Source organism: Electrona antarctica (assembly GCF_951216825.1).
Source record: "Electrona antarctica genome assembly, chromosome: 24".
NCBI classification, from domain to species: domain Eukaryota; kingdom Metazoa; phylum Chordata; class Actinopteri; order Myctophiformes; family Myctophidae; genus Electrona; species Electrona antarctica.
The window spans coordinates 32712663-32740577 of NC_136803.1; the positions used below are offsets into that span (position 1 = coordinate 32712663).

Below are 27915 nucleotides of genomic sequence, written 5' to 3' on the forward strand. Positions count from 1 at the left end.
TTACACCAGGATAATTGTCAGGCATACAAACCTGAGGGTCTCCAGTTTACAGTGTGGACTCCTCAGTCCAAGACACAGATTTTGTATGCCCAAATCCTGCAGATCGTTGTTGCTCATGTCCAATTCTATTAGACTGCAGTTGGAGCTGAGAATTGATGCCAACTCCACACAGCATCGCTCTGAGAGGTTACAGCCACTCAGCCTGAAGAAAGAGAAGTGCTAAAAATCAATGAGACCAGATAAGAACAACCTTCCTTTGAGAGCATGCAGCCTGACAACCTGCACGCACGTGCACGCACACACACGCACGCACGCCACAAGTGGCACGCTACAAGCTTGTAGGTCTGCTATTTTGAAAAATCGAAGAACGACTGACATAGAAACAGCTTTTTCAGAAAACTGTCAGGATGTAGAAGACATTTTTAGAATCTGATATCAGGTCAAAATGGGTTAAGTAATGTCTTGCAGAAAACAGCGAAAACAGGCTTGAAAGTAACTGTTCATATTTATTATAGTAGGTTATTGGGCTCAGTTGGGCCCTCAGGTGACAGAGGGGTACAGTAACTGTTTTATAGTAGGTTATATTGGGCTCTGTTGGGCCCTCAGGTGACAGAGGGGTACAGTAACTGTTCATATTTATTATAGTAGGTTATTGGGCTCTGTTGGGCCCTCAGGTGACAAAGGGGTACATTAACTGTTCACCATCACAGAGTCTGGGGTTTGAATCCATTGTGGTTCATACAGCTTACTCAGCATCTACACAAACACAGCTGTGCATGCTTGGGGGAGGGAAGCGGACATTGTCACTGTGCTAGTCACTGGCAGGTAAGGTGACAGCAGTCGTACAAATACAGAAATGTCTGTGGAGGATTAAGTAGCACGAATGCATGACATGTGAGGGGGAACGTACGCAGGCAGGCACGCATGCACGCACGTATGTATGTATGTATGTATAAGCAAGTACCAGGCTCGGTTCTACTTGTTAATCGTTCTACTGCTAAGAAGTAATCATCTTCGCGAAGTATATAAATGAATCAGGGCAAACTCCATGTGTGGTTACACCAGGATAATTGTCAGGCATACAAACCTGAGGGTCTCCAGTTTACAGTGTGGACTCCTCAGTCCAAGACACAGATTTTGTATGCCCAAATCCTGCAGATCGTTGTTGCTCATGTCCAATTCTATTAGACTGCAGTTGGAGCTGAGAATTGATGCCAACTCCACACAGCATCGCTCTGAGAGGTTACACCCACTCAGCCTGAAGAAAGAGAAGTGATAAAAAGCAATGAGACCAGATAAGAACAACCTTCCTTTGAGAGCATGCAGCCTGACAACCTGCACGCATGTGCACGCACACACACACGCACGCACGCCACCGAGTGGCGCGCTACAAGCTTGTAGGTCTGCTATTTTGAAAAATCGAAGAACGACTGACATAGAAACAGCTTTTTCAGAAAACTGTCAGGATGTAGAAGACATTTTTAGAATCTGATCTCAGGTCAAAATGGGTTAAGTAATGTCTTGCAGAAAACAGCGAAAACAGGCTTGAAAGTAACTGTTCATATTTATTATAGTAGGTTATTGGGCTCTGTTGGGCCCTCAGGTGACAGAGGGGTACAGTAACTGTTCATATTTATTATAGTAGGTTATTGGGCTCTGTTGGGCCCTCAGGTGACAGAGGGGTACAGTAACTGTTCATATTTATTATAGTAGGTTATTGGGCTCTGTTGGGCCCTCAGGTGACAGAGGGGTACAGTAACTGTTCATATTTATTATAGTAGGTTATTGGGCTCTGTTGGGCCCTCAGGTGACAGAGGGGTACAGTAACTGTTCATATTTATTATAGTAGGTTATTGGGCTCTGTTGGGCCCTCAGGTGACAGAGGGGTACAGTAACTGTTCATATTTATTATAGTAGGTTATTGGGCTCTGTTGGGCCCTCAGGTGACAGAGGGGTACAGTAACTGTTCATATTTATTATAGTAGGTTATTGGGCTCTGTTGGGCCCTCAGGTGACAGAGGGGTACAGTAACTGTTCATATTTATTATAGTAGGTTATTGGGCTCTGTTGGGCCCTCAGGTGACAGAGGGGTACAGTAACTGTTCATATTTATTATAGTAGGTTATTGGGCTCTGTTGGGCCCTCAGGTGACAAAGGGGTACATTAACTGTTCACCATCACAGAGTCTGGGGTTTGAATCCATTGTGGTTCATACAGCTTACTCAGCATCTACACAAACACAGCTGTGCATGCTTGGGGGAGGGAAGCGGACATTGTCACTGTGCTAGTCACTGGCAGGTAAGGTGACAGCAGTCGTACAAATACAGAAATGTCTGTGGAGGATTAAGTAGCACGAATGCATGACTTGTGAGGGGGAACGTACGCAGGCAGGCACGCATGCACGCACGTATGTATGTATGTATGTATGTATGTATGTATGTATGTATGTATAAGCAAGTACCAGGCTCGGTTCTACTTGTTAATCGTTCTACTGCTAAGAAGTAATCATCTTCGCGAAGTATATAAATGAATCAGGGCAAACTCCATGTGTGGTTACACCAGGATAATTGTCAGGCATACAAACCTGAGGGTCTCCAGTTTACAGTGTGGACTCCTCAGTCCAAGACACAGATTTTGTATGCCCAAATCCTGCAGATCGTTGTTGCTCATGTCCAATTCTATTAGACTGCAGTTGGAGCTGAGAATTGATGCCAACTCCACACAGCATCGCTCTGAGAGGTTACAGCCCCTCAGCCTGAAGAAAGAGAAGTGATAAAAATCAATGAGACCAGATAAGAACAACCTTCCTTTGAGAGCATGCAGCCTGACAACCTGCACGCATGTGCACGCACACACACGCACGCACGCCACCGAGTGGCGCGCTACAAGCTTGTAGGTCTGCTATTTTGAAAAATCGAAGAACGACTGACATAGAAACAGCTTTTTCAGAAAACTGTCAGGATGTAGAAGACATTTTTTGAATCTGATCTCAGGTCAAAATGGGTTAAGTAATGTCTTGCAGAAAACAGCGAAAACAGGCTTGAAAGTAACTGTTCATATTTATTATAGTAGGTTATTGGGCTCTGTTGGGCCCTCATGTGACAGAGGGGTACAGTAACTGTTCATATTTATTATAGTAGGTTATTGGGCTCTGTTGGGCCCTCAGGTGACAGAGGGGTACAGTAACTGTTCATATTTATTATAGTAGGTTACTGGGCTCTGTTGGGCCCTTAGGTGACAGAGGGGTACAGTAACTGTTCATATTTATTATAGTAGGTTATTGGGCTCTGTTGGGCCCTCAGGTGACAGAGGGGTACAGTAACTATTCACCATCACAGAGTCTGGGGTTTGAATCCATTGTGGTTCATACAGCTTACTCAGCATCTACACAAACACAGCTGTGCATGCTTGGGGGAGGGAAGCGGACATTGTCACTGTGCTAGTCACTGGCAGGTAAGGTGACAGCAGTCGTACAAATACAGAAATGTCTGTGGAGGATTAAGTAGCACGAATGCATGACTTGTGAGGGGGAACGCACGCACACAGGCACGCATGCACGCATGCACGCACGTATGTATGTATGTATGTATGTATGTATGTATGTATGTATGTATGTATGTATGTATGTATAAGCAAGTACCAGGCTCGGTTCTACTTGTTAATCGTTCTACTGCTAAGAAGTAATCATCTTCGCGAAGTATATAAATGAATCAGGGCAAACTCCATGTGTGGTTACACCAGGATAATTGTCAGGCATACAAACCTGAGGGTCTCCAGTTTACAGTGTGGACTCCTCAGTCCAAGACACAGATTTTGTATGCCCAAATCCTGCAGATCGTTGTTGCTCATGTCCAATTCTATTAGACTGCAGTTGGAGCTGAGAATTGATGCCAACTCCACACAGCATTGCTCTGAGAGGTTACAGCCACTCAGCCTGAAGAAAGAGAAGTGATAAAAATCAATGAGACCAGATAAGAACAACCTTCCTTTGAGAGCATGCAGCCTGACAACCTGCACGCACGTGCACGCACACACACGCACGCACGCCACAAGTGGCGTGCTACAAGCTTGTAGGTCTGCTATTTTGAAAAATTTAAGAACGACTGACATAGAAACAGCTTTTTCAGAAAACTGTCAGGATGTAGAAGACATTTTTAGAATCTGATCTCAGGTCAAAATGGGTTAAGTAATGTCTTGCAGAAAACAGCGAAAACAGGCTTGAAAGTAACTGTTCATATTTATTATAGTAGGTTATTGGGCTCTGTTGGGCCCTCAGGTGACAGAGGGGTACAGTAACTGTTCATATTTATTATAGTAGGTTATTGGGCTCTGTTGGGCCCTCAGGTAACAGAGGGGTACAGTAACTGTTCATATTTATTATGGTAGGTTATTGGGCTCTGTTGGGCCCTCAGGTGACAGAGGGGTACAGTAACTATTCACCATCACAGAGTCTGGGGTTTGAATCCATTGTGGTTCATACAGCTTACTCAGCATCTACACAAACACAGCTGTGCATGCTTGGGGGAGGGAAGCGGACATTGTCACTGTGCTAGTCACTGGCAGGTAAGGTGACAGCAGTCGTACAAATACAGAAATGTCTGTGGAGGATTAAGTAGCACGAATGCATGACTTGTGAGGGGGAACGAACGCACGCAGGCACGCAGGCACGAACGCACGCACGCACGCACGCACGCACGCACGCACGCACGCACGCACGCACGCACGCACGCACGCACGCACGCACGCACGTATCTATAAGCAAGTACCAGGCTCGGTTCTACTTGTTAATCGTTCTACTGCTAAGAAGTAATCATCTTCGCGAAGTATATAAATGAATCAGGGCAAACTCCATGTGTGGTTACACCAGGATAATTGTCAGGCATACAAACCTGAGGGTCTCCAGTTTACAGTGTGGACTCCTCAGTCCAAGACACAGATTTTGTATGCCCAAATCCTGCAGATCGTTGTTGCGCATGTCCAATTCTATTAGACTGCAGTTGGAGCTGAGAATTGATGCCAACTCCACACAGCATCGCTCTGAGAGGTTACAGCCACTCAGCCTGAAGAAAGAGAAGTGATAAAAATCAATGAGACCAGATAAGAACAACCTTCCTTTGAGAGCATGCAGCCTGACAACCTGCACGCACGTGCACGCACACACACGCACGCACGCCACCGAGTGGCGCGCTACAAGCTTGTAGGTCTGCTATTTTGAAATATCGAAGAACGACTGACATAGAAACAGCTTTTTCAGAAAACTGTCAGGATGTAGAAGACATTTTTAGAATCTGATCTCAGGTCAAAATGGGTTAAGTAATGTCTTGCAGAAAACAGTGAAAACAGGCTTGAAAGTAACTGTTCATATTTATTATAGTAGGTTATTGGGCTCTGTTGGGCCCTCAGGTGACATTGGGGTACAGTAACTGTTCATATTTATTATAGTAGGTTATTGGGCTCTGTTGGGCCCTCAGGTGACAGAGGGGTACAGTAACTGTTCATATTTATTATAGTAGGTTATTGGGCTCTGTTGGGCCCTCAGGTGACAGAGGGGTACAGTAACTGTTCATATTTATTATAGTAGGTTATTGGGCTCTGTTGGGCCCTCAGGTGACAGAGGGGTACAGTAACTATTCACCATCACAGAGTCTGGGGTTTGAATCCATTGTGGTTCATACAGCTTACTCAGCATCTACACAAACACAGCTGTGCATGCTTGGGGGAGGGAAGCGGACATTGTCACTGTGCTAGTCACTGGCAGGTAAGGTGACAGCAGTCGTACAAATACAGAAATGTCTGTGGAGGATTAAGTAGCACGAATGCATGACTTGTGAGGGGGAACGCACGCACGCATGCACGCACGTATGTATGTATGTATGTATGTATGTATGTATGTATGTATATGCAAGTACCAGGCTCGGTTCTACTTGTTAATCGTTTTAATGCTAAGAAGTAATCATCTTCGCGAAGTATATAAATGAATCAGGGCAAACTCCATGTGTGGTTACACCAGGATAATTGTCAGGCATACAAACCTGAGGGTCTCCAGTTTACAGTGTGGACTCCTCAGTCCAAGACACAGATTTTGTATGCCCAAATCCTGCAGATCGTTGTTGCTCATGTCCAATTCTATTAGACTGCAGTTGGAGCTGAGAATTGATGCCAACTCCACACAGCATCGCTCTGAGAGGTTACAGCCACTCAGCCTGAAGAAAGAGAAGTGATAAAAATCAATGAGACCAGATAAGAACAACCTTCCTTTGAGAGCATGCAGCCTGACAACCTGCACGCACGTGCACGCACACACACGCACGCACGCCACCGAGTGGCGCGCTACAAGCTTGTAGGTCTGCTATTTTGAAAAATCGAAGAACGACTGACATAGAAACAGCTTTTTCAGAAAACTGTCAGGATGTAGAAGACATTTTTAGAATCTGATCTCAGGTGAAAATGGGTTAAGTAATGTCTTGCAGAAAACAGCGAAAACAGGCTTGAAAGTAACTGTTCATATTTATTATAGTAGGTTATTGGGCTCTGTTGGGCCCTCAGGTGACAGAGGGGTACAGTAACTGTTCATATTTATTATAGTAGGTTATTGGGCTCTGTTGGGCCCTCAGGTGACAGAGGGGTACAGTAACTGTTCATATTTATTATAGTAGGTTATTGGGCTCTGTTGGGCCCTCAGGTGACAGAGGGGTACAGTAACTGTTCATATTTATTATGGTAGGTTATTGGGCTCTGTTGGGCCCTCAGGTGACAGAGGGGTACAGTAACTGTTCATATTTATTATAGTAGTTTATTGGGCTCTTTTGGGCCCTCAGGTGACAGAGGGGTACAGTAACTGTTCATATTTATTATAGTAGGTTATTGGGCTCTGTTGGGCCCTCAGGTGACAGAGGGGTACAGTAACTATTCACCATCACAGAGTCTGGGGTTTGAATCCATTGTGGTTCATACAGCTTACTCAGCATCTACACAAACACAGCTGTGCATGCTTGGGGGAGGGAAGCGGACATTGTCACTGTGCTAGTCATTGGCAGGTAAGGTGACAGCAGTCGTACAAATACAGAAATGTCTGCGGAGGATTAAGTAGCACGAATGCATGACTTGTGAGGGGGAACGCACGCACGCAGGCACGCATGCACGCACGTATGTATGTATGTATGTATGTATGTATGTATGTATGTATGTATGTATGTATGTATGTATGTATGTATGTATGTATGTATGTATGTATGTATGTATGTATGTATGTATGTATGTATGTATGTATGTATGTATGTATGTATAAGCAAGTACCAGGCTCGGTTCTACTTGTTAATCCTTCTACTGCTAAGAAGTAATCATCTTCGCGAAGTATATAAATGAATCAGGGCAAACTCCATGTGTGGTTACACCAGGATAATTGTCAGGCATACAAACCTGAGGGTCTCCAGTTTACAGTGTGGACTCCTCAGTCCAAGACACAGATTTTGTATGCCCAAATCCTGCAGATCGTTGTTGCTCATGTCCAATTCTATTAGACTGCAGTTGGAGCTGAGAATTGATGCCAACTCCACACAGCATCGCTCTGAGAGGTTACAGCCACTCAGCCTGAAGAAAGAGAAGTGATAAAAATCAATGAGACCAGATAAGAACAACCTTCCTTTGAGAGCATGCAGCCTGACAACCTGCACGCACGTGCACGCACACACACGCATGCACGCCACAAGTGGCGTGCTACAAGTTTGTAGGTCTGCTATTTTGAAAAATTGAAGAACGACTGACATAGAAACAGCTTTTTCAGAAAACTGTCAGGATGTAGAAGACATTTTTAGAATCTGATCTCAGGTCAAAATGGGTTAAGTAATGTCTTGCAGAAAACAGCGAAAACAGGCTTGAAAGTAACTGTTCATATTTATTATAGTAGGTTATTGGGCTCTGTTGGGCCCTCAGGTGACAGAGGGGTACAGTAACTGTTCATATTTATTATAGTAGGTTATTGGGCTCTGTTGGGCCCTCAGGTGACAGAGGGGTACAGTAACTGTTCATATTTATTATAGTAGGTTATTGGGCTCTGTTGGGCCCTCAGGTGACAGAGGGGTACAGTAACTGTTCATATTTATTATAGTAGTTTATTGGGCTCTTTTGGGCCCTCAGGTGACAGAGGGGTACAGTAACTGTTCATATTTATTATAGTAGGTTATTGGGCTCTGTTGGGCCCTCAGGTGACAGAGGGGTACATTAACTGTTCACCATCACAGTCTGGGGTTTGAATCCATTGTGGTTCATCCAGCTTACTCAGCATCTACACAAACGCATGCATGACTTGCCAGGGGGAACACACGCACGCACGCATGCACGTACGCACGCACGCACGCTGTATGTATGTATAAGCAAGTACCAGGCTCGGTTCTACTTGTTAATCGTTCTACTGCAGTAATCATATTCGTATATAAATGAATCAGGGCAAACTCCATGTGTGGTTACGCCAGGATAATTGTCAGGCATACAAACCTGAGGGTCTCCAGTTTACAGTGTGGACTCCTCAGTCCAAAACATAGATGTTTTATGTCCAAAACCTGCAGATCGTTGTTGCTCATGTCCAATTCTATTAGACTGCAGTTGGAGCTGAGCATTGATGCTAACTCCACACAGCATCGCTCTGAGAGGTTACAGCCACTCAGCCTGAAGAAAGAGCAGTGGTAAAAATCTGTTTGTATTCTCTTTTTTCTTTTCCTGTAAAACCAATATCACATAATATATTAAGGAAGTATAAACAGCATTGAAATGGTGGTTATTTCCTATAGAACTGTGACATATTTTAAGTGTATTCAGTCTTCAGTTAACCTACAGAGCTCTGTTGGAGGCTTTGACCACTGGCAGCAGCCTCAGAAGAGCCTCTTCTGAGGAACCGTATTTCTTCAGGTCAAACACGTCCAGCTCCTTTCCTGATGACAGCAACATGAAGGCCAGAGCTGACCACTGAGCAGGAGAGACAGTGGACAGACTCCCTGAGGTCAGGTACTGTTGGATCTCCTCCTCTAGAGAATGATCACCCAACTCATTCAGACAGTGGAACAGATTGATTGTTCTCTCTGGAGAGAGATTCTTCCTGATTTTCTTCTTGATGTACTGGACAGTTTTCTGATTGGCCTGTGACCTATTTCCTGTATGTTCCAGCAGTCTTTGTAAGAGAGTCTGATTGGTCTCCGATGAGAGGCCCAGCAGGAAACGGAGGAACAAGTCCAGGTGTCCATTTGGACTCTTTAAGGCCTTGTCTACAGCACTCTGGTAGAGGTTGTTTAACTGTGGTCTAAACAGCTTTGACCACTTGGAGGTTGACAGTACATTGACGCCAGTGTTGGTGAATGTGTGAAAGACGTAAAGAGCAGCCAGAAACTCCTGGACGCTCAGATGGACAAAGCTGAACACCTTGTCCTTGTGCAACCCACCACGCACCTCTTTAAACGTCTGTGTGAACATGCCTGAGCACACTGCTGCATCATTGATATCAATGCCACACTCTTTCAGGTCTGCTTCATTGAAGATCAGGTTGCTTTTCTCCAGATGTTTATAAGCCAGTTTTCCCATTGACAGAATGGCGTGTGTGTTCTTAGCTGGACTCCAGTCATACTTGGTCTCTTTCTGTTTGGACTGAACCAGCATGAAGTGGATGTACATCTCGGGCAGGGTCTTTGGCAGCATTCCAGTCCCTTTTATTAAAATGTCCTTCAGAACTCCAGCAATGATCCAACAGAAGATTGGGATGTGACACATGATGTGGAGGATTCGTGATGTCTTGATGTGTGAGATGATTTTATTTGCCATGTTCTCATCACTGATTCTCTTCTTGAAGTACTCCTCCTTCTGGTCGTCAGTGAACCCTCTCAACTCTGTCACCCTGTCAACATACTTAGCAGGGATCTGATCGGCGGCTGCAGGTCGTGTGGTTATCCAGATGCGAGCTTTGGGAAGCAGGTTTCCCTTGATGAGATTTGTCAGCAGCATGTCCACTGACATTTTCTTTTCTACGTCAGTGCAGATCTCCCTTTTCTCGAATAGATGGCGTAGAGGAGTACAAAACTCATCCAGCCCATCGAGGATGAACATAACGTTAGACCCTTTTCCGCTGCAAATATCTGCCTTGTTGATTTCACCAAAAAAATCACGAAGAAGTTCCATCAAGCTGTATTTCATCTCCTTCTGCTTGACATTCAGCTCTCGGAAAGTGAATGGGAACAGGAAGAGGATATCCTGGTTGGCTATGTCATCTGCCCAGTCCTGAGCATACTTCTGAGTTAAGGCTGTTTTACCAGAGCCAGCCACTCCCTTCATCAGCACTGTTTTGATTTCAGCTTCCCCAGGTAAAGGTTTAGTGATGTCTAGAGACTTGATTGGTGTTTCTGGTCTGGATGTTTTTCTGGACACAGTTTCAATCTGGCTGACCTCATGTTCCTTGTTGACCTCTCCACTAGCTACCACTGTGACATTGACCTCTGTGAAGTCCTGGTTCAGAGGTGTTTCTTCTGGGTTTTCCTCAGGTCGTTTCCACTCAATCAGATACTGTCCCTCCTTCTTCAGAAAAGACTTGAGTAGTTGGGGAGTAAGGATTTCTAAATAACCAAAGAACAGAGGACACCAGTAAGTGCATGCTATGATAAATGTGGTCCTCAAATGAGTGGACTTGGTAATTATATTCATGGCTCTGCTGCTGTAGATGCTGAATTATGAATATTGCTGCTGAATCTTCCATGTGACGTCTTATTAATTATTATTTAAACTAGGCATAGAGCTGTCAATGTTTCTTGTAGAATTGATAAAAACAAAATGAGATGGAATTGTATTTCTGTTCTGACACTTTGTTTATTATAGGGGCATAAAACCCTATAGCCTATGTTAGTTTTCCACACCAGGTTAAGAACTACAGGGTAAAAACATGGCAGGCTACAGAAGTATACAGTGATGTAAGCAACACAGCTGCAGCTAATTAAATAAATAGTGCGTGTGTGTTAGATTTTAATTTGTGTGCCAATAATATCTATTGAAATTGCACATTGGCATGCCCTTGGCTATGCGATATAAGGAAGTATGTGATGTCTTTCTTGCCTATCATTCTGTTACAGGATGTGATACAACTGACTTCAGTTGGAATTGTGCAGTCTTTTTGCAACAGCTTGAGAACATTATCCTCTTCATGCAGAGAGTCATGTAACCCAGGAAAAGTGGGGAAGACGTGCATGTGGAAACGTGAATAAGAATGTATGAGCAACAGATGGTACATACATCTGGAGAGAATGTCTTCAGCAAGATATTGATTACTCAATGGCTGACAGACCATGGTCTTGTCATAGTTTGCTTCTCCTGTTCACATTTTCCAACAAGCCTGGGCAGAAAAGCTCCCATAGGAAGTCAAAGTGTGGAGAGGAAGCTAATGATGAGAGCTCGGAAAGTCAAGAAAGAAGGACACAAAAGAATGTGGCCATGCCCGGGTGGGGCTTAAACACTCGGCTGATTGCTAATCAGAGCATGGCCACCACAGGTGATGTGTCTTTAGGCTCCATTCATTCTTAACTCTGGGGGAGCCCGGGTTGGAACTGGGAACCTTGTGGTTCCCATCCAGTCAATCTACCCCTGAACCACTGCCATCCCGTATGGTCAGACTAAGACTGAAGAAGTCAAATAATGTATTAATGATGGCCTTAACAGGGATCTCACAGTTATACAAGGTATACCTCGTGTTTCTGAGTTCAGCAGGGAGACAGCAACAGGAAAGAAGCTGTCCTGAGCCTACTGGTACGGGAGCCATCCGGGCTGGGGTAATGCAAGGGGATCCTAGCCCCCTTTCTCTTCATCATAGTCCTGCACTATGCACTCAAGAAGGCCATCAGTGGACAAGAGCAGGATCTTGGCTTCACTCTAACACCAAGGAGGTCGAGATGACACCCCAAAGTAGTCCTGACAGATCTGGACTATGCAGACAACATCAGCCTGCTCTCTGACAACGTGCAGCAAACACAGGAACTCCTGCCCAGAGTGGAGTCCGAGTGTGCCAACGTGGGCCTCAGGTTAAATGCCAAGAAAACTGAGGTTATCACCTATAAGATCTCACTGGATCATCAACCTCTGACAACAGGAGAAACTGTACTGAAGGAGGTCATGGACTTCAAGTACCTGGGCGTTGAGTTGACCAACCGAGCAGGATCTAAAAGTGAGGAAGTCACTTGCATGGAGGGCCCTGAATGGCATGACCAGTGTATGGAACTCCAATGTCCCCCGACAAATCAAACTCTTCTTCTATGCAAGGGTGGAATCTGTTCTCCTATATGGCAGCGAATGCTGGACCCTGAAGCCAACCCTGCAGAAGTCTCTAGACGGGTGCTACACCAGAATGCTGCGTGCAGTACTTAATTAACATCAGCAAGAGCGTGTTACCAACAATACCCTGTATGAGGGAATAATAGGGTGAGCCAGAAAGTAGCAGCCAGGAGAATGAGACTAGCAGGACACTGCCAAAGACATCAAGAGCTGCCAGCCAGCAAAGTAGTGCTGTGGGAACCAACACATGGGCATCGATCAAGAGGACGTCCAACATTAACATATGTGGATGTACTCAAGAAAGACGCAGGAGCGCAAAGCACCAACGAGCTGGCCAGATGTATGGAGAACCAGGATGACTGGAAGCGACGATGGAGGGCTCGTCTGAGGACGACCTAGAGAGAGTTGTGTGTGAAACACGAACGCAAGGACAACACAAGAGACGGTCGCGGCCACACAGCCAACTCAAGGTATGGCCACTGAGCCGACTTGGGGACCCAACGCAAGGACAACACAAGAGACGGTCACGGCCACACAGCCAACTCAAGGTACGGCCACGGAGCCGACTTGGGGACCCAACACAAGAGACGGTCACGGCCACACAGCCAACTCAAGGTACGGCCACGGAGCCGACTTGGGGACCCAACGCAGCTCCTCCAAGGAAAACAAACAAATTAACGGAGCTGAACGTGAATCCCCCCCACCGCCCACCCCTTTTTTCCCTCACTGTATATGTTTCTTTTCCCTTTTTACCTCCTTTATGATGAATTCCTGTTCTGTCTATATAGAAGTGTCTATTTGTACGTCTATTTGTACGTCTCTAAATGTTTTTGATGATTTGAACATGGTGGACCCTATTGGAAACAAGTGTAATGCTTAATTGGGTCGTCCACTCACAGTTAACAGCCTTTGTATTGAGTTTGTGCTTGAAATGTACTGTAATTCTGCAAACTGTTAATAAATTCTTCAATCAATCAATCAATCAAATAAAAGTGTATCATCCATCCTCTCCATCATTAAGTCACAGTTAAAGCTGTGACTTTCATACTGCTCTCTAGGGTGTTTCATAACTCACCACTGTTAGCTGAGTCTTCTGATGGAAGTACAGCTCCTGCATAAGAAGAGGAGTAATGAAGTGAGCTCAGTGAGTTGACATAACATTCATGTAATTGGATTATTGTCATTATCTATGGGGCAAATACATTCATGTATTGCCAGTGGAACTATCACATGTTCCTGGTAAAAAATAATATTGAATGTGTCAACCTTTTCCCCAGTAAATATATTTCCAAAGATGCTATAATTAACCCATATGAACAAATCACAATATTAAGGTTCATAGGCCAACATAATATTTATGTTGAATGGCACAGAAATATAGAAAATGCTAACTGAAATTAACCCATTCACCACCACTGGCGTAAATGTACGTCACATCCAATCCAGTGGTTAAGCGCCAATGACCTAAAGCTATGTTGCCTGGTCTGGTCTTTATAGTGGTTAATGATAGATCACACTCATGTGCTATATACTGTAGATTAGCTCTGGGTTATTAGGCTATAGACTCTATAGCACTCTATAGTATAGAGTAAACAGAAAATGAACCGGAAACGAGATGGCCACGCCCGTAAACATCAAGTTGGATCATGTTAAAGCTGTGACTTTCATACTGCTCTCTAGTGGTGTCAGTTAAATCAAATGTTTCATAACTCACCACTGTTAGCTGAGACTTCTGATGGAAGTACAGCTCCTGCATAAGAAGAGGAGTTGACATAACAGTATGACATTCATGTAATAGGATTCTTGTCATAATCTATGGGACAAATACGTTTTTTAAGGTAGACCACACCAATGCAACTCATACGGCATGTTAAGGGGACATTTAGGTTTTTGTCACCATAGTAATTTAGTAAATGCTGCATCCATGGTTTGGAGAGGGCACTTTTCACCAACGGCCAAAAGGGCAGGGGCTGAAGCCCCCTTTCATGTCTATGTGTGCACGTGTGTGATGGCGTATGTATGGGCTTGCAATCAGATGCAGCATCCTGTCGTGACTGTGTAGCCGTACCGTACCATTCGACTGTTAAATACCTAGCCAGACTGTACCAAGTTGACAAGAAAGAGAGAGGGGTGTGACGTAGAGGTGGGCAAAAAAGATATATCGCAATATATCGCCACAATATTAAAATCAAATCGCAAAGTTATTTATTTATTTATTTAATATTTAATAATGACTAACCGTTATCTGGCTGCAAAGTAGTTTATTGAACTATATATTTGCTTAGAATTGTTTTCAAATATTCCAGTATAATAGTCTGTAGGGCTGTAGTCCATTTTAGTCCAGTTCTATAGTATAATAGTCTCAGTCTGTAGGGGTGTAGTCCATTTTAGTCCAGTTCTATAGTATAATAGTCTGTAGGGCTGTAGTCCATTGTAGTCCAGTTCTATAGTATAATAGTCTGTAGGGCTGTAGTCCATTGTAGTCCAGTTCTATAGTATAATAGTCTGTAGGGCTGTAGTCCATTGTAGTCCAGTTCTATAGTATAATAGTCTATAAGGCTGTAGTTCATTGTAGTGCAGTTCTATAGTATAATAGTCTGTAGGGCTGTAGTCCATTGTACTCCAGGAAGAACTGACATTCTGTACTGTGATCCAACATCATGTTTATTATGTCCTCGACTTCATTAAAATAGGATCTGGGTGAATAATGTGTAAAGTTGCCCTTTAATTAATTTATTTCTGTGAATGTTTTCCTTTCTTGACAATGCATTGCATTACATTATTCTCATTAAGATATGATATGTATGATTTCATTAAAGATGGAGTGCCACAATCTTTTTTTCCACCCCAAAACATGATCATCAGGTATTATTATAATATAAGGAGGAAGAACTTTTCCCAAAAAGTGTACAGTATTTGTACACTAGTTCATTAAGTATGCCTGGTTTGCCTGGTGGGTAGTGATGGGTGGTGATCCACCTGAACTGAAGCCGCACCCACAGCTGTAGTTGTATGATAAAGGGGGAGGGGTTAGGGGAGGAGCTGATAGTGTGATGTCACTATATTACTGTTTATTTCATTGGCCCGTTTGACTGTCAAGGGTTCAGCCTCCAGGAAGAAACCCAAAAATTGTGGCACTCTATCTTTAAGACATATTGATGCAATATTGTCGAATAGGATAATGCATAACCAATTGAGTACCACAGACGAAAAACAGTCTAAGTCCAAATTTCAGACTGACCCCTCCACGAAAAGGCCTTGTTGTCCTGAACCCTTATCTATCATTTATATATTATGGATCAATAGTGTGGACTTAGACTGTTATTCGTCTGTGGTACTCAATTGCTCCTTGTTGATAGCAGGTGGTCCTGATAGTAGCTGAGGAAAGCCATTCTGGCCCAAACGTGTCCACTCTATGGGTCTGCTAATATGAATAATATTGAGGTTGTAAAAAATAATAATAATTTAGTTGTACATGTGTTCTTACCAAGGCTCACCAGCAGGTGGGGCACATGTTGTTCAAGGGCACTGTAAAACGCTGTTCTGATACGAGTATCACCTGGATCTATCCCGCCTGTGTACAGTTCCCTCATTTGGTCCATGGTTGTCTTCTCAGCTTTAATCCTGGCATAGTGCTCAGGATGGACCATTTTTCCTAGACTGTCTACTATAGGCATGACCATGGAAACCCTTTGAATAAACGCTGCCTTGTGCTGGATCACAAAATTGGCTGTTTGCAAGAGAAAGAGACAGTTGAGTTAAATGCATCACAGGCAATATGAATTTAGAAACATAAAGCTATCGGCATTGCTACATCCTCACATGCATACTGTAAAAACTGGTGTATTTATATTTGGTATATCTTTATGTATAAAGCTCACCTTTTTCTGCATCCTTTTTGTCTGAAGTCAAGATGACAACAGCATCCTGTTGTACAAAGTCATGTTATTTCAATCATATCATCCCTGAAGCACTATTAAACAATATCATGTCTTGTATGGTATTCACTACATTAGTGGTTTTACACCTACAACCAACCACCTGCATTTGTGGTGCTATATTTTATATAGACTAGTAATATCCAACATTGAGGTAAACATTGAAGATGTTTACCTGCTCTGAGGAACCTGCAGTTTCTCCAGGATTAACATCATCCACTCTGGACTCCATCTCTTCACACTGCTGTGGAAAGAGGTGTCCATTTCATTATTGAAGATATAATACTACTACTACTAGTACTACCCAAGAGGAGAATTAGCAAGAGAGGCCAACTTTGCTTTACTTCCCGTATCTGCGTGAGGTGGGCGGTAACATTATTAGGAGACGGGAAGAATGTTGGAGTCTATTAATTTCCAATGGGAGAATGAACGTGAACACAGCTTCTGAACCATTCCTTAACTCCATGGTCACTGAACTAAATACTGGACCCAATCATCACAAGGCACACAATATTTACAAGATATTCATAGTAAAGTGGCTTCTTTTAGCGAAACAAATCAGGAGAAAATCTACTTTGTTAATGACATTTCTTTATCCCAGCAACAAACTCTCGCGAGATTTGAGATGAGTCCGGAAGCCTCTCTCTGTCCATCTGCAATTTCACGGACAACACATAGGGAACTCTGACCCCTTATTTATGATGAGAATAATATGTGAATATGTGAATATTATAACGTGAAATTAATGGACATATTTAAAACGATTAGAAATGATCCTTATGTGCCCAAATTAGAGCTGGCATACTTCTGTCTGCATGTTGAGAGAGGCAGATATGTAGGCACAGTTGAGGAGGATAGATTATGTAGTCTGTGTGATCTAAAGGAAATTGAAAATGAAATGCCATTCTACAACTCTATTAGGGAGAGACCTTTTAATAAGATAGATCCAAATCATGAATTTATATGGTTGGAGGACTTCGAGAAACTAAAACGACTATTTCAAAAGTACACCTTTTCATTTGCCTCATTCCTTGAAAAGGCATTGTCAATGAGGAGGAGGGCCATTTATATGTAAAATGGCCTTGTTTATTTGTTTTCATTTTGTTTTCATTTTTGTTCAAATACTTTACAAATATGTATTCATGTATTAATAATGCATCAGGTTTCATGGCGGTTGGCAAACCTAAATGGTGCATTACCGCCACCTACTAGACTGAGTGTGGAAACAGTGTTGTTGTCAGGGGGGGGGGGGGGGGGTGTAGGTGGGGTACAAGCAAACCACGCCTACTATATTTAGGAGACCATTTGTAGGCTTTGTGTACCATTTCGTGTCTAGTGGCTCCAATGAAGTTGGCCCATCTTCATACATAAACCATCTTTGGTACTACTACTACTATTACTACCACTATACGACTACGACTACCACTGCCACTACCACTACCACTACCACTACCACTACCACTACCACTACCTATACCACTACCACTACCACTACCACTACCACTACTACTACTACTACTACTAATAATAATAATAATAATAATAATAACCAGTAAGATGCCTGAGGGAGAGAAGTGTGCACACATCCGCCTGGGTGACTGCTGGGCGAGTGCTCGTGCTTTGGCATGAGGGGTTGACTGAGAGCCTGCAATCGCGCAAACTCCAGCTTTTCAGCAGAGGAGAAAAACCTTTTTTATTTTTTTTTCCCCCAAATGAGTTAATAGCACAGGCAGACTCTTTATGTCTGAAATAAGTGTCAGAGCTGAAATCGACATGTAAATATGAAAAAAATGCTTAAACATGTAGCTAGGTGTAATGTTAGAGTCCACAGAAGTGAACCTTTCAAGCCTGTTTTCTCAACTCGCTGTTTTCTGTAAGACATAAGCCATATATCTCCAAAACTGGACAACCAATATGTCAATTTGAAGCTATGATTCCCTGCTTTCATATGACATGGAAAAACGAAAATTCAAACAATTCCAATGGCAGTCCCTCAGTCAAATTTAGTCACATATGGAGATTTAAGGGTGCCAGCGGGGGCAGTGTCTTGAGTGTACAGGGTTTGATGAGAAGAGCCTTCATTATCAGCTACCATAACCATACAGGCAATGTTGTGTCATTATGATTAAAGGGATATTCCACTCTGTTACACACATGTAGGTTAATCCAGGTGATCCCTAACCCTAATTTGTTTAATTTATTATATCTACTGCTGTCAGGAAGGCCTTGATGAGAAGAGTTTAACACATGTATTTACATCCTTGGGACAATTTAAACTTTACACGGGTAACAAGTGCCTCATTTTCAGTCTGTATTAACAGTGGATACAATACAATAGACACCTAACCTAGAGTTGTGAGTCCAGTTCTGAGACGATGAATCAGTTTAAAAACTCTTTTAGAGAAATCAGAGATCAGGTGGTGTAGTTGACAATGAGTCCACTAGATGGTGCACATTAACCACATGCAATAAGAGTAAGACTATAGGGAGGTGAGGGTGTTTTGTTCACTTAATGAAGGAAATATTTAACTGTCAAACTCATTCAAGCTGTTCAAGTTGGTTTGCTTCCATGCATAATCCATAATGGTGCATTTTTTGGAATGAACAATTCACTCACATTGCATTAACAAAAGTAACATTGTTTCACCAGTCATTACCCGAGTCACTTTCTTCACTTAAATAAAAGGGCATCCATGAACACACGAAAACACATCACCATCGGAGATTCACAGAAGGTCTGTGCTGCTGCTCCCACAAGCTAAACTATAAAGCTATGAATTCTAACATTTATATTTATGACATAATTATTCTGTTGATATAGACTTTAAGCTGATGGCTAGAGATAAGCTAGAGAGTAGCCTAATCAGTTGGCTATGTGAATAATGTTGATGCACTTCTAATTATGACAATGCTCTATCCATTATAACGTTGCTCAGCTGACCTGTTCAGGCAATGAATTAAGTGGCTATTCACAGGTTGTTTGAGAAAGTTGATTAAATCATTTTGATGAATGATTATCATTGTACAGTTTCCTCAGAGCTTTTCAGTTCAAGTGGCAACGTTAATGTACATGTGTGTCCACTTTTAAGATTAACGTCTTGCTTGTGCATCACCCTCTCGTTTGAAAGTGTCTGTGGCATATTTTAACTCATATTGATACAAATAGTTTTGACTGTTCAATATCGCGCGCAGCCATCATTCTCGACATTTACGCAGCAGCCGCAACAACAACTCTCCTCATCCTGTCGTCCCTTCACAATAAAGTGTCTCCCCTTTACCTCCCAATGCCGCACATTTTACCCAGGTTATTAACAGGAAATATAGGTGCAACCTAACAGTGTGGGAGAGAGAAAGGCAGCGAGTGAGCGAGTGAGGCGAGAGATTGAGGGCCTCGGTGCAAGGGTGGGGGGTGCCCGAAGCCCCCTAGATGGTGGAGACCCCCTAGACTCAGTGGAGGAGTTTCAATTGGAACTGATGAAACATAGCAGAACAGGTTCTGACATATTTCCAATTCCATATACTAATATTGATGACATCAGGGATCTCCATATATGGGCTTACTTGCGACAGCAGGTCGCATTTACTATAACAATTTACAATTTAGGCATTTAGCAGACGCTCTTAATCCAGAGCGATTTACATTAGGCAGGAACAAAAGTATGGGAATACATCACATATATGAAATGCATTTATCAAGAAACATGCGTAAGCTAAGAACGTAACTAGAACATATCTATATAATGACACTATACATATTAACTATACATATATACTATACTATGCTATACATATGTAGGCTACTATGATGTGCTATGACTATATACAATGCAATTATTGTGCTGTCTACATGACATGCTATAAGTCTGTTTCAAATGCTATCTAAGTCTAAAAAGTGCTATCTAAGGGGGTAGGATAAGTGCTATGGGGCATGATGGAGTCTGAAAAGGTGGGTCTTCAGACTACGGCGGAAGATCGGGAGTGATGCTGCAGTTCTGACTGCAACGGGGAGTGCATTCCACAGTTTTGGGGCCAGAAGGGAGAAGAGTTTGGGACGTGTGGAGCGTTGGCCCGGCGTTTTTAGTGAGGGTACTTCCAGCTTTCCTGCGTTGGCTGATCTGAGTGCGCGGGAGGGTTTGTAGGGTTCAATCATGCTTGCAAGATATGGGGGAGCCATACCTTTGGTTGCTTTGAATGCCAGCATCAGAGTTTTGTATTCTGTGCGGGCAGCGACTGGGAGCCAGTGCAGGGAGCGGAGCAGGGGGGAGACATGTGAGAATTTTGGCTGGTTGAAGACCAGACGAGCTGCGGCATTTTGGATCATTTGGAGAGGCTTAAGTGCACATGCAGTAATGCACAGGCCAGTAAGGAGCGAATTACAATAGTCAAGTTTTGACAAGACTGTTGTCTGGATTAGGAGCTGGGCTGATTCCTGGGTGAGGAACGGTCTAATTCGTCGTATGTTATAGAGTGTGAACCTACAGGATCGGGTGACAGCTGTGATGTGAGTTTTAAACGAGAGCTGACTGTCCAGGACAACACCAAGGTTTCTGGCTGTTGGGACAGACGTTACCAGGGCGTTGTCTACGGAACTATGATCCCTGATTTTAGTGATTTACGATCATCCCTGATGATGTCACGTGATGTCACGAGACCTGGGCACCATATATGGTGGGCTTTCCCCACGTATGGGGATTTTGAGTGATACACTGACTGACGGGAAATGCAATGCATTCCATAGTTAACTGGTACGGTTGAAGGTTGAAGATGTTTACCTGCTCTGAGGAGCCTTCAGTTACTCCAGGATTAACATCATCCACTCTGGACTCCATCTCTTCACACTGCTGTGGGAAAGAGGTAATAAATAAATAAATAAATAGACGTCTCCTAACCTATAGCTGGGGGGGGGGGGGGGGGGGGGGGGGGGTGTCCTTGGTCATATAGTTTATATCAATCTGGGCGTCCTTGGCACAAACAAGTTTGAGAACTACTGCTTTGTAGAATGGGCCTCAGGTCGTAATGGGTTATAAGGAAACGTTGTGTTAAATTCCTTCAAGCTGTCAGACAGAGATCGGACACATGCATGATGACTAGGGATGGGTATCATTTGGATTTTTGCGATTCCGGTTCTTAACGGTTCTCTATTTCGGTTCCAAGATGGTATAAAATAACTTAAATAAGAGGTCAACTGTTAATTTAACAAAAAAGTTCAATGTCAATTTAATACATGTATAATGAATAGTATAACATCCTCTCCTTTATTGAGCCATTTGTGGATAATATAGTGATTATTTTAAATATAATATCTATAATTCTATATAATATCTATTCTGTATTTACCCAGGGCAATAGTGTTGTAGGCTATACTTCTCTTATTATACCAATAACAAATAAAAGCATGTCTGAGATCTGAGAGCAACACACACACACACACACACACACACACACACACACACACACACACACACACACACACACACACACACAAACACAAACAAGTTTGAGAACTACTGCTTTGTAGAATGGGCCTCAGGTCGTAATGGGTTATAAGGAAATGTTGTGTTAAATTCCTTCAAGCTGTCAGACAGAGATCTGACACATGCATGATGACTCACCAATGGAATGAGGTTTTGTATAACCGACTCACCAATGGAATGAGGTTTTGTATAACCGACTCACCAATGGAATGAGGTTTTGTATAACCGACACCGTCTAGTGTTGCCTGCTGTTGATTCTATCTTCCAACACTGGAAATAAAACAATGGATCAATGTTACATAAAGTACATTTTGACCACAAGTCAAGGAACACATTTATGTACAAATGTTGAAAATATTCCACAATTGTATAATACTTCATCACTATCATCATGTATAGTACATTCATGTATAGTACACATTACACTTCCATAGTTGTATTATGCAAAGCAATACTGTTCATCAAACATTCATGATCTGTATTTGTATCTGTCATATTATACATTATAATTAGAAAAAACTAATTCATTAGAGTCTTTGTAATTAATGAATCAAGATTACTCGCATGTTTAATCACATATCTGTTATGCGGATATTTGACTGGCTGAGAGGCATTTGTTTGTTGGTTTTCAATTAAAACCAATCTTGTTATACGAGTGAATCAATGAGTGAATACACCAACAGATAGTGAAAGTTTTACCATAAAGAGCAGTAATTTTAGGAATATATATTCGGAGATTCACACACCTTTATGATCGGTACACCTGGAAGTCAGTGAGAAAGATTCTGTGGTGCAAAAATAAGCCTTGATTAAACATTTTTCAAACATTATTTTTCTGAAATTCATTAATCAAAATAAATCATTAAAACAATAGTATGTTTGCCTTTTAGTAGCGTTACCTGGTGAATTCACATCCAGATTAAGTCAAATGTGACCGTCATCTGCAGAGGAGACGTTGGAAAAAAAACATCAGTATTGTAGCCTACAGAGATTATATGTATTCATATCTGTTTCAATTTTTTTATTTTGTGAATACAAATGTATATAACATGTCATATTGTGATCATCATTGTTATACTGTAGGTTATGTTAAGTGTGATGTGTGTGATGTGTATGTTTTATTACAGTAGCCTAGATTGCACACTCTTAAAGCCAGCATGACAGCAACATAGCGTAGCTAGGTGTGACTGTGAGACATCACATACCTTTCTTTTTTTTAATGTTTTTTTTTGTGGCTTTCGCCTTTATTTTATATTTTTTATGGGGGGACAGACAGTAGGCTGACAGGAAATGGGGAGAGAGATGGGGGGAAGGCTTGCAGTAAAGGCCGTCGGGATCGGGAGTCGAACCCGCGGCACACTGCCAGACTGGATTACCAGCCAAGGTGCCTGGACCATTGAGCCATGGCCCAGGCCAGACATCACATACCTGCAGACAGATTCATGAGAAGAAAGCACACGTGACACATGTGACAGCTGGGGACTGTTGGTCTGGAATTGACAAGAAGAAAAAAAAGTCAGACCTGTCTGAAGTGAGTGGTGCTGTACTGTACTGTACTGTACTGTACTGTACTGTACTGTACTGTACTGTACTGTACTGTACTGTACTGTACTGTACTGTACTGTACTGTACTCCTCCCTGGCCTGTGTAACACAGTGACACTTGGTGGTGAACAAACACTATAACGCTATTTTCATGCTCGGACAGACAGACACAGGGACAGACCCTGCAGGGACACAAGTGTATTGAAACACACTGTAGTAGTGTGGTGGTGTTTACCTATTGAAACACACTGTAGTAGTGTGGTGGTGTTTACCTATTGAAACACACTGTAGTAGTGTGGTGGTGTTTACCTATTGAAACACACTGTAGTAGTGTGGTGGTGTTTACCTATTGAAACACACTGTAGTAGTGTGGTGGTGTTTACCTATTGAAACACACTGTAGTAGTGTGGTGGTGTTTACCTATTGAAACACACTGTAGTAGTGTGGTGGTGTTTACCTATTGAAACACACTGTAGTAGTGTGGTGGTGTTTACCTATTGAAACACACTGTAGTAGTGTGGTGGTGTTTACCTATTGAAACACACTGTAGTAGTGTGGTGGTGTTTACCTATTGAAACACACTGTAGTAGTGTGGTGGTGTTTACCTATTGAAACACACTGTAGTAGTGTGGTGGTGTTTACCTATTGAAACACACTGTAGTAGTGTGGTGGTGTTTACCTATTGAAACACACTGTAGTAGTGTGGTGGTGTTTACCTATTGAAACACACTGTAGTAGTGTGGTGGTGTTTACCTATTGAAACACACTGTAGTAGTGTGGTGGTGTTTAAACAGTGTACTAGTGTGGTGGTGTTTACACACTGCTCTCTCTCTCTCTCTCTCTCTCTCTCTCTCTGTATTTTGGTGTTCTCACTGTTACGGCCACGCTACACCAGGCTTTTCGCGCACAAAACGTGTTTAATTTAGGTCCAGTCCTATTTTAAAAAACGCACGTGCGGGCCGCGCATTTAGGGTAAACGAGAAAAGCCTGGTGTAGCGTGGCCGTTAGACGGGGATGTTTATGTTTATGGACATACAGATTCATGAGCAGGAAGCACGCGTGATGCTTCATTCACACCAAGATGAAGCTGGAAACAAAAGCATGCAAAACTGATTTTGAAGCAGCTTTTTCTCAGAAAGTGGGCGTGCCCAAGGTCCCTGTCACTCAAGTCGCGGCTGGAGTGGCCTTGAGACAAGACAGAAAATAGGCCGTCTGAGCAGGCGCACATTTTAAATCCCCCCCGCCCTGTTCTTTCTTTAAAAATAGCGCCTGTATATGTAATGTTAATGTTGATTTGGCAAGATCATATAGCATAATAGTCTCTAAATGTTTTGATGAATTGAACATGGTGGACCCTCTTGTAAACAAGTATAATGCTTAATTGGGTCGTCCACTCACAGTTAACAGTCTTTGTATTGAGTTTGTGCTTGAAATGTACTGTAATTCTGTTAATGAATATTTAAATCAATCAATCAATATTTATGGAAATAAATACAATTGTATATAGCCAGCATGTCGTGGAAGCATTTAAAACAGCTTGTGTTTCCATGTCGGGTCCGCGGGCCTTCAGCCCCAAGTCTCCCGGGGGAGGGAGACCCTATCGCAGGGCTGTCGGTCTGTCACTGACCCTCGTTCCCCGGCCTGAACTGCTGCCCACTCATGTATTCCTATCTCGGGGCAGTAGGAGGCCGCTCCTCCCCCCTCCCAAGCTGTTTACAGCATACACAAATGTAATGTTTGTTTCGAATTAGCAGATGATGTGAAACTTGGCCAACTAGTAGGCCTACTTTTATTACTAAATTGGGACTGTAGGTCGCATAGTCGCATTTACTATGAAAACCTGCATCTCCCGTCCGTCCGTCCGTCCGTCCGTCCGTCCGTCCGTCCGTCCGTCAGCTAGTTAATCACCCCGTGCCGCCATACTGTATATGGTCACGCCTTGTGACATCACACTTCCATATGTGGACACTGACCTCATCTAACCCTGGATAACCATATATGGAGAAGACTGGATCACCTAGATCTGCATATATGGAGCCAGCCGGCAACTCTACGTCTGAACTCAAACCCTTAGATCTCCATATATGGACGTTAAACAACGTCAAACTCACCAACATTGCAACTGTACGAAAAGCTTTTTTAATTATCCTCTTACTATCTGCAAAGTGTTTGTTTCATAAGAATTCACCGTAGCCATGTTATGAGCCACTTCCTCAATAAATAAATTCCTTGCAGATGATTATTTTTAAGTGTTCAGAAGCGCTTGTTATCAGTAAAGCAACCTCCTGCTGCCTCCTGCACTATGTGCAAATTCAAAACAGGTTGAGTGGTATGCAACAAGCACTACCAAACTCCAGCACTTAGACATTTCTTGACAGAAAGGAGCTCATAAGTCAATAAGTCATATACTGTAACATGTCTACAGTGGATTTTTATGAAACGAACACGAAAGAGGATAATTCAAACTTTTCGTTCAGCTGCAATGTTGGTGAGTTTGATGTTGTTTAATACAATTTGATAGGACTTTTCTGTTTGGATGAATGGGCAATGGGAAGTTGCACATAGGTAGCACCTTGCTGGCAAGATGGCAGTGGTGTGCATAAGGTCAATTAGGTCAAAAGGTTGACTTGAAAGCACTTTCTGCCCAAGTCATTTTGGAATGTAGGCTACCAAGCTTTCGGGGGGAACACTGATATTTTCTGATGAGCCACAATCATTTCGGCAATACAGCGGTATTTCCACATTCATTCAGCCCGGCTCGAGTTCAATTTGTCGGCCATGAAGCCAAGGAAATGGTCGATTGTTTGGAAGAGACACAAGCCGACTTCCAAATGCTTGTGGCCGGAGGTGAGCTCTGCAGAGCGGATACATTAAGTGGCTCTCGCTGCAGCCGTGCAATGTCGCCGTCCCCTCTCCCGTACTCTCCCCTCCTCTCCTCTCCTCTCCTCTCCCGTTTCTTCAAGAAAGAAACAATCCGGGCACTCAAGGCTAACCGGTTAGGACCGGTTAAGTCGAAACATGTTGGCAGTTAATTGCCTTTTGCTTTCCTTCTCATTTTAACCTTGAGTGCCCGGATCATTTCTTTTTTCTTTATGCCTTGATCCCGTTTGATCCGTGTGAGAACCTTTTTATCATCATCACATGTTTATATCTCCGTCGAGCACCTGGTTAGTTTTCTTTTTCTATTTTCTTATTTTATTTTTTATTTTTCTATTATTTTTATCTCACGATTTTTGTAACCCATTTTTCACCCCTGTGTCAATTATCTAATGTGATCTTGGGCTCTACACACCCTCCGCCAACCTAGTCCCCATATACCGATTCAGAAACGGGTCTCATGGTCGCAGGCAACGTATTTCCTGTAGGCGGAGACGACATATCTGCGGTTTCCCCGCACCTCCTTCTACTACAGTGAATGGAAAAGTGACTGATGTTAGTCTGCCTCAAACGTTACTCGTTTACCTGCTTTTTACTAACAATAACATTACAAAGATTCCCAGAACATCAGGATGAACCTGTGTAGTTTATGGCTGCTCCAACAGTAGTGGCAACATTCCAAAAAACAGAATGTCTAAATATCTACCGTGGTGGCTGAGACCAGAGCCATATAGTAATGGTTGAGACAAAGCAGTGAAAGGTCCTGAAAGATACATAACGTCAGTCTTACCCAATACCCAATCTTTCTGTTTTAGGAACACAAGGCTGCTGTACTTTATACCTCATAGCCTACTAGCATTAAAGTATGTGGTCTAAAGTACAGCAGCCTTGTGTTCCTAAAACAGAAAGCTCTGTGCGTCAATTCGTCTCCATTTTCCTTTCATTCCATCATAAGAAAAGAGCTGGATGTTGGGTTTGACACGCCACACTTTTCATGTGTATTATGTTCCACTCTCACTAATACTGCATTATAATATTTTGAATAACTTGTGTTGCTTGCTTGCCGTAGTTCAAGTCAGGGACACGCTGAGCCATGAGCCCGCCCTATTCTGCCTCTGATTCACTGGCGAGTTAGCCAACCCAACCAAAGGAACCAGCCGCACCACGTATAGTTCTGATCTTAAAGGGCGACCATCTATAAGAGCTCTAGAAGTCTCTATCTAACCTTGGGGTGGTGGGTGAGGATCCGTCGAGCTGCAGGCACAGATAACATTATGCCAACACAGCGCAGTATTACACGTAGGCCTACATTCTAGAGTTTATTACACACACAGGGAAATATATACAGTAGGACAGTGGATCTATGACGTCCCTAGTAGATTATGGAACCCATGGTAAGAACAGAATGAGCAGGAAAACGCATGCATCTCATATCATATTGTTGTACGTACAGTCAGTACCTCTGATGCAGTAGTAGACAATCATCATGTCATGGTTATCAATATATGCAGATAAATGTGTTGTCACTGAGTCAGGCAGCTGAGGCCATGAATTATAACAACGTATACAAACCAATCAGAAGCAACTTAGGGCAGGCTATAGCCTCTCGACACATCAAGAGGAGCAGCTCTCAGCAGAGCAGCAGAGAGAGGCACAGCGCAGAGATACATTCTCTCATGCACCGCTGAGGAATCCACTTCAGCCGGTATTTCAGCGACTTCAATCATTGTATCTGAATAGCCCCGGGCCGCCAGCCCCCCACCCGTTAACTGTAATGCAGAAATGCGA

At 43.0% G+C, this 27915-nt stretch overlaps 1 protein-coding gene across 1 annotated transcript; it reads right to left on the reverse strand.

The window, feature by feature from the left end:
• Positions 1–27612, reverse strand: LOC306917642 (NACHT, LRR and PYD domains-containing protein 3-like; the record flags this gene model as incomplete). The annotated part of the gene is made up of 12 exons (XM_079495938.1): positions 1–120; positions 2581–2755; positions 3764–3934; positions 4890–5060; positions 6033–6203; positions 6955–6968; positions 7569–7590; positions 8494–8664; positions 8831–10566; positions 21005–21073; positions 27353–27381; positions 27588–27612. The coding sequence occupies 12 exons, from the start codon at positions 27610–27612 to the stop codon at positions 1–3; spliced, it is 2874 nt and encodes a 957-aa protein (XP_079352064.1).
• Positions 27613–27915: the final 303 nt, after the last annotated feature.